The following is an 8266-nucleotide window of genomic DNA, read 5'->3' as shown; positions in this document are numbered from 1 at the left end:
GTAGGGAGGGTTTGTACATTTTAAAATAACCCCTGTCGAAGGTGATCTTGGGGAGGGAGAGGCTAATTAAAAGCAGGGAGTGGAACGGGGCACACGCGTGCCTTAATTCCAGCCGTGGGTGGTCTCGGCTCCTTCTACCTCAGCCCCTAGTGCTGATAAATGCCTGGCCCCGGCTAACAGGGTCACTGATTGCGCAGCCTGTTTACAATAACAACCAAAACCTGGGGTCTTCGTGGAGCATAATACCTCTTGTATTAATTTTATTTGCACCCCACATACAATCTCGAATCCAATCAACACGACTTGGTCGATGCCGAATTTGATCTTGAACGGAAACTGCTTTTTAATGGGCGGTCATGGGAGGCGGGGGAGTGGGGTGGAATCAAACTGCCCCAAGAGGGTGGGATGGGAAATGTAAAACATTGGTGTTCCAAAAGAGGTGATTTTAGAACAGATTATGTTTTAAAATGTAGGCGTATAATTTTAGGTTGTTTAAATTCGATAAGCATTGTGTTACCTTCAATATTGAACCAGTACTTTACACCTGGAATTGACCCTATTCCTTTTTGATAATATTGTTTAATCTATAATTAATACGCATTTTAACGTTAATAGCTTTTTCGTACTACGAACATCAGAAAATGTCATATAATCACCACTAAATGCATTTTAGTCTGATTTTGAGGAATGAGTTCTCTCCAGCTACCATCTCAGATATGTTTTCATGATAGTTTTCTTTCTCCACAGATAGATTGTAAAGCAAATACTTGTATTTATCCAATCTGTTCTGTACCAAAAAGTAGATGCAATACCTAAAACACGGGTATATATATGTGTGTATATATATATAGCTTATCATAGTAAGTCGAGTTTATAAAACATGTTCCTATATTCCGATGATAGGGCGACATCATTTCTAAATCCTTTATATACGCAATAATAAAATGTAAGTGTACATTACAGCGTGGCCTTTTCTGTTCATCAATTCACACAGGCTGGAATGGTCTATAGCGCCTACTTTACTTAAACCACATAATTGTATAATAGTTTGTGTTAATAGTATATATATATATGCATGAAATCGGAATATATTTTAACAGTAGTGTGCGCAATCAAATCCTACAAGTTATTGTCTTGGTCGGGATCTATTTCTCATTTACTGTAAATAAGTCATGTCAACAATTCTCCTAATGGATACTGTGCCTGTGCGCAGGTGAGTAAGGCGTGTGAATATCATTAAAGTGCAGTGATTCAACAGATGGGTATAATATTTTTTTTATAGAGGCGCTGGCGTGCATTCTATCAAAAAAAGGAAATTAAATGCTGAAAGTATAATAGGTCGAAAGACATCTTAACAACAGCCCATTCGATAATCAACCTCAAGTATTAACAAAATAAATTGTAAACTGTTTAGGCAAATATGTCACTTGAATACACCGTGCATTTATAACTTTCGAATTTGTCTTATCCACTGGAGGCACACGGCTCGGTTTACGAATCCTCTCATCCAAATTTAAAGAAGGATCCGGCAAGTTTTATAGTTTTGCCTTTATCCTTCTTAGCATTGCATTTTAAAAAAACAAACACATTTGTTGGTCTTACAGTTTGAGTGCACCAAGTTCTTTTTCGCAATACTATTAACGCTTTTAAAAAAAATACTTTCCTTTTGCAATTACAAATATTATTTTTTGCCACATGCAAGAGGCACTCTATCGTTTAAGTTGATGCAGCATGTTATTGTTCTCTATCATTTATAACCTAAACTAGCTCTTTGCAACCAGACTGCACTAGGGATGTGGCCTTTTTTAATCGTGCCTTTGCTTCAATATTGTGATGTTATTGTGTATATGAGGACAACAGAACTCTGTAGAAAGTGTTCAGTAATGATGGTACAACTCTGATTAGGGTCGATGCATTAATGAGGACTATGATATGTATTTGTTGAAAATCACTGCTACAACTGGCTGTCCTACTGTTTTCGGAAGTGTATTTGGTGTGTTCGTATGAAGTCGTTTATACTTCGGCAAACCTTACTTTTCATAGCAAAAACAAAGCAAATCAGTTACAGAATCTCTAAAGTGCAACATATTTTAATTTGGAGATAACTCCCAGGGGAAAATAGATGCAAATTCCCTTCAAGATCATAATTTTCGCCAAATATGTAAAATATTTAATATATAAAAATGGGAGTTTAGATTACAACTTTGTCGGCATTAAATAACATCAAACCGATCTTCTCCAACGCTAATCCCAACCCTGTTAGCAATTCAACGCTTTCTATATAACTTTGAGAGAGAAAAAAAAATCAGTGATCTTACCAGAGAGAGAAAAAAGATCAGGGTATAGGCGCCGTCTGGGCTTGTCACAGGCATTTGCTTTTGTAGTTCATCTTAAACAGCAAGAATGGCACTTTCTAAATCACGACGCCCGAATCAAAGCACACTTTCTCACACTTGGCTTCTAATCATGTAAAAGCTTTCACTTTACATGAAAGAAGTGCAGAGATAGTTGCGATCTCCCTTACCTTTGGGTAGTGTTTGTGGAGATGCGACACGCTCTTGCAAACGATGCCAGGCGCCGAAGCTGCTCGTTCACGCCGCTGCTTTTTTCCTCTCTCTTGCTGGGACAGAATATGTGTGTGTGTGTGTGTGTGTGTGTATGTGTGTGTGTGTGTGTGGCAAACTCTGTGGGCCAGAAAGTGGGCACAATTCAGCTTGTACTGACTTATTTATATATATACATATATATATACACACACACATATATAAAGAGAATATCTAAACAGTCAGGCGTGAGGCTACAAAGAGCATTTTATAAGTAACAGAAAAGAAACAGTATTAGACGAGATTTCATTGAATTTTCTTTAAAGGGGCAGATTGCAGATGTTTACATTGTTTTTGTATAAACATCCTGTACATGTTCCTGTCTTTTAAACATCAGTTTTCAAACAAGGGACGGAATGTGTATCTGATCTACATTTTAAATAGGGGAAAATCCAATACTAATTTACTATCAACGATTCCTCAAAAAAATATATAAACTGGTTCTTAAAGTACAATAAACACGTTGTACTATAGTGAGATTTAATCTTGTGTTTTCTCTTTTTGTAAAAAAAATTGTTAGACCGCCAATTCTGTACCTTCACTTCATTTTGTAGTCTCTAGAATCCACTTTCTTCACGGGAACATATCTTTTGCTCAAATTATTGACTTTTTTTCCTTTTAAATAGAATAACATGTTAAAAAAATCATTCTATCAGTTCCTGCTTTTTTTCAGCTTGAAATCTTTATCAAGGCTTATAATTTACGTTTATTCAAGGGTTGGTTTTATGAATTAACTGCAGTTAATACTCATTTATGTATATACACATATATTGACCCCCACCCCCCTCCCCCCACCCCACCCCACCAACCGACACCCCCGCCGGCCTTAAAAGCTGGTTTGAACTGCGCAGAGAAAGACAGATACCACATCAAATCACTAATGAAGGCGGGTGTTGAAACGCTTTAACAGCCCACCAGTCCTGACCTAAGTGGGAGGGGGGAAGGAGGGGTGGGGGGGGTGGGGGGAGGAGGAGTGGGGGGGGGGGGGTCGGGGCGGGGAGTTCCTTGTTCCTTTACGTCTGACAGTCGAGAGGTTGGAGACGCTGATGACAAGAGATAAGTAAACGCGATCTCTTTGGCGTGGCAGATCCCAGAACAACTGCGATGAAAAGCTGCTCCCTGTCCAAGCGACCCATGCAAAAAGTTGCAGAGTTGAAGCAATAACTACGCCGAGGAAGGAAGGGCTTCCTCCCCTACAGCGTCTAACAACTGCATTGATATCACTTTTTGGAAGATCCGGATTTAAAAGAAACGATATATATATATATACATATATATATATATATATAATAGAAACATTCTAGCCAAAAAAAAACTTTTATTTTGAAACAAGTTTAACGGTTTTGGGAATATTGAAGAAACGGCGGAGTTGAATCAAAGCGCTCAGAGCTTTAGCTGCCGGCGATTCCGCTGTAAAGTGTCTTGCCGAGTGAGAATTGTTCCTAAATGACGGCCGAGGTTCAGCAGCCGCCGGCTCATAGCACGGCCCAGAGCAGCCCCATGTCTGCAGGCACCGAGAAGCCCAACAATCAGACCTCTGTGATGGAATCAGCCATCTCCACCACCAAAACTAAGAAAACAAACGCTGGCATACGACGCCCGGAGAAGCCGCCGTACTCCTACATAGCCCTGATTGTGATGGCCATCCAGAGCTCACCAACCAAGAGGCTGACCCTGAGCGAAATCTACCAGTTCCTCCAGAGCCGCTTCCCCTTTTTCCGGGGCTCCTACCAAGGCTGGAAGAATTCGGTGCGTCACAACCTTTCCCTGAACGAGTGCTTCATCAAACTGCCCAAGGGTCTGGGCAGACCGGGCAAAGGCCACTACTGGACCATTGACCCCGCCAGCGAGTTCATGTTTGAGGAGGGTTCCTTTCGACGCAGACCAAGGGGCTTTCGCAGGAAATGCCAGGCCCTTAAGCCAATGTACAGCATGATGAACGGATTGGGCTTCAACCACATCCCAGAGACCTATAACTTCCAGGGGTCAAGAGGACCCATCTCCTGTGCTCCAAACGGGCTTTCTCTAGATAGTAGCATTAGTATGATGAATGGACATTTGTCCAACAACGTTGATGGGATGGGTTTACCAGGACATTCTGTCTCTCACCTCTCGACTAACAACGGGCACTATATGGGAAGCTGTACAGGGTCTTCGGTAGGAGATTACCCCAACCACGCCGACAGCTCGGTGCCCGCCTCTCCCTTGCTGACCGGCGGTGGGGTGATGGAGCCTCACTCCATGTATACTACCTCGGCTTCAGCATGGGCTCCATCGGCCTCCGCACTCAACAACGGGGCTCCTTACATCAAACAGCAGTCTCTATCACCGTGCAACCCGTCGGCGAATCTAACTTCAAACCTGCAAGCGCACTCCCTAGATCAGTCCTATTTACATCAAAATAGCCACAATGCTACCGATATACAAGGTACAGAGCTATAGTTTTACAGATAGACATAAGCAAAAGTATTTGTGCTTTTACATTGCAGGAGGTACTATGCATTAAAACCACAGTGCAGCAATATATGACTAAGTGAAAAACTGATAATTTAATTTTAAGCAGGATTTTAAGAATGTGCACACAATGCGGTAGACGGAACAATGTTGTGATAGAGAAGGTTGCGCTACTTGCCGGTGAGGATATGTCAATTCAGGTATAGAACCCATAATTCCAGAAGCAATCATTTCGATTTATTGTTCCATTTGTGTCGGTGAAAACCTTAAGCATCAGTAATAGGGAAAAGAAAAAATAAACTTCCTGGTGCTCTCGCGATTTAATGAAAGCAAGGGTTAAATAAGATTTCAACCAATTATTTGCCTGACACAGCTTCTCTAATGCAGCATTTCCAAAAAAAAACGCGTATTTACTTCTGCAGATAGCAATTCTAAAACTCCAAAAAGATTTGGCAGTGTTGGTGAATAAACCTAGCGGTTGAAATCTCGTTCGAATTGGTCACATTGGTAAAAATCTCTGTTAAAAAAAGAGAAGTGGTGTTTTTCACACTGTGTATGAATTGTTTGGAGGCTGTGCACCAGTGAGATGCATTAGGAAATTGATAGAGACTGGATTTAGAGCCGTTGTCTTGTGGAAGAGTTTCAAAAGTGTCATTAAGTGAAGGAAGTAAGTTGTTTTTGCTTCCTCTCCGCACACGTAATTGGTTACTGGGCTGGAATAATAACAAACTGAAAGGATAAACCCGGCCTTTGTTTTTCCAACAAATTCCAAAACGTGGTCAAAGAAAACATCTCGATGCCATCCCCGCAGGGACAGTGTTTACTGTGGTGCCAACTCGACGGCAATAACAACATCAGAATGCAAAAAGCCGACTCCCTGCCGCAGAAACCGTCTACTGGGGATTCATAGCGTGCAGTTCAGCCCCAAACCAACCCCGCCAGAAGCACGATTAATTGTGTGAATCTGCAGTGTGGGGTGTGTGTGTGTTGGGGGTGGGGTGGGGAGGGAGGAATAGCAACTCTCCACCCCGCACAAATGTCTATTCCCACTTCTCCCCAGAAATATTTTTATATTATCATTTCTGTGAGCATTCCGGCTGGGATATTTAATTTGTAAATAGACCGAATAGCAAATATACCGCGTTAAAAAGCCTCAATAGGAGCGGCTTTAAAAATCCAACCACAAACGGTATGACCAGGTCGATCCCTCTGTTGGCTGATAGATACCGAGTTAACATTCGTATACGATAACTGCAGATGTACAATTCCCGACTAGGCAAGAACAGATTTTGATTTCAGTTATAAAGCAACTTTAGCAACCGGCTCTACTTTGTGAATCAAAGCAGCAACTAATTCATGGGGAAAATTAAATCCCCAAGGCCTCCAACTCGTGGAAGTATTTTTTTAAAATAAAACTTGTGCATTTTACAAAGGCCAGCAGTATAATGATATTAAATATGCTACTTTAACCACACGATCAGATTAAGTTCAACCGGCATAACTACATTGTAATGTGAAAGTATGTAGACAAACAAAACTCAAGTATGTCGACTAAGACGGCCAGGGGCTACTTCTAAATACAACGGAAATAATTCATTTCTGTGGGCGTTAAGTTTTTGAGCGTGACTAATTTCAAGATATTAGAACATGTGAAGGAAATTAATTTAAGCATGAAACTAAGTAGCTTTGACGTGTGTGAACACTGTGTTTAAATGTGTAGGTCAGAAACTTGCCTAAATGGGTTTCTGTTAGTAACAACTCGCAATGACGTGACTTTAGCCTCACCGCACAAATCATGGTAAGCATTCGTACATCTCTCATACTTGGCTGAGAAATAAGGCCGGATAAATTCAACCGACAGGGTGGCAATTTTTCTTCAGTAATCAGTGAAACAATCAGAGAGGGGTCCTTTTTGCTTTCTTATTTGAGAGAGATTCCCGCTCTGTGTAAAATATACTTGAATATACAATGTGAGGCGACTTGATGGGAAAACTGGAACGCAGTTTTGACATGCAAATAGTTCCGGGTTTGCATTTTGTGCAAATATTAAAAGTTAAATATAGGTGACAGTATAACAAAGGCAACTGATTGATTATATTAGAGTTATGAAAATAGATTTAAGAAAAAGTTCATAGATTAATGCATTATTGGGTAGTGAGGTGACAGTGATTATTGGTCTCTATTGGACACATTACAATCAAACCTTTAAGTCGAATTTATCATTTTAATAACAGAAGCCCCATGAAAAGATATGTGTCTATCACAGTATTAGAGTGGGCTCCCGTGATAGCTGAACAGGTCCATTGTGAACCTTCATTTTAATTTTATTCACCGCATCGTAGCTTGAAAGCAACGTATGATCAGGCTGGCTTTTTAGTGATAAGTACAAGCTCCTAACGAAGCTTCACTTGAATGGCATTTCTTCATCTCGGTGCGTTTTTTTTTTCTCTTCCCATTTTCTTTTAACAGGAATTCCGCGATATCACTCGCAGTCTCCCAGCATGTGTGACAGGAAAGAATTCGTCTTCTCTTTCAACGCCATGACGTCCCCTTCAATGCATCCATCAACTAATGGATCTTACTATCATCAGCAAGTGACTTACCAAGATATCAAACCTTGTGTAATGTGATACTATATAGAGAGCCCGTGGAATATGCTCCCCCGGCCTTGCACTGCCACAGCTCCATCAGCAGCAGCGGTGCGTTCTAGTCCATAAAAAAAAACTTTATTTGGATCCTTATTTAAAGCGATAAGTGAATCCAGGATGATTACTAGAGAAAGAAAAATACCATTTGTGAAGGCACTTTCAGCGAAGTTCAATCTAATAGTTCCTATTTATTCTAATTTTTTGTAGCTACCCAACATAAAGAACACCGCATAGCCTCCAAAACTTATCAGTATTGTACAATAAGTCAATGGTGCAGTTTGTTGGCAATATTTGCCGTTCCTGTAGTTTTTTTTGACATTTAATGTAAATCAAGCCTAACATGCATTTTAATAAAAAAAAGTTATCCTAACCTTTTTTTTAAATTTGAATATGTATTGGGAAAATACATATTTAGTGTTTCTTGGCTTTGGGAAAGATTTTAAAAAAACAGTATTGTGACACCTGACTTTTTAACGTAATCTTATGCACTGTATACCAATGTAATTCATGTGGATTTATAGGCGAGTTGGTTTGTACTTTTTGTAGATGAACAAAATGAAA

General features: G+C 40.2%; 1 protein-coding gene across 1 annotated transcript; it reads left to right on the top strand.

Annotated features, from left to right (window-relative positions):
• Positions 1-3995: 3995 nt before the first annotated feature.
• Positions 3996-7863, top strand: foxf1 (forkhead box F1). The gene is made up of 2 exons (XM_041192349.1): positions 3996-5031; positions 7527-7863. Exons 1-2 carry the CDS (start codon positions 4050-4052, stop codon positions 7685-7687), a joined length of 1143 nt encoding a protein of 380 aa, XP_041048283.1. The 5' UTR covers positions 3996-4049; the 3' UTR covers positions 7688-7863.
• Positions 7864-8266: the final 403 nt, after the last annotated feature.

Source organism: Carcharodon carcharias, chromosome 7 (genome assembly GCF_017639515.1).
Source record: "Carcharodon carcharias isolate sCarCar2 chromosome 7, sCarCar2.pri, whole genome shotgun sequence".
In the NCBI taxonomy this organism is placed as follows: Eukaryota; Metazoa; Chordata; class Chondrichthyes; order Lamniformes; family Lamnidae; genus Carcharodon; species Carcharodon carcharias.
The sequence above is the reverse complement of the archived record's forward strand: the minus strand, read 5'-3'. Positions and strand labels throughout refer to the sequence as shown.

Excerpts from the sequence above, each read along its gene's own strand:
- foxf1 (XM_041192349.1), top strand. The coding sequence starts at position 4,050 with ATGACGGCCGAGGTTCAGCAGCCGCCGGCTCATAGCACGGCCCAGAGC. Across the intron at positions 5,032-7,526 it reads CAATGCTACCGATATACAAG|GAATTCCGCGATATCACTCG; the intron begins GTACAGAGCTAT and ends TTCTTTTAACAG.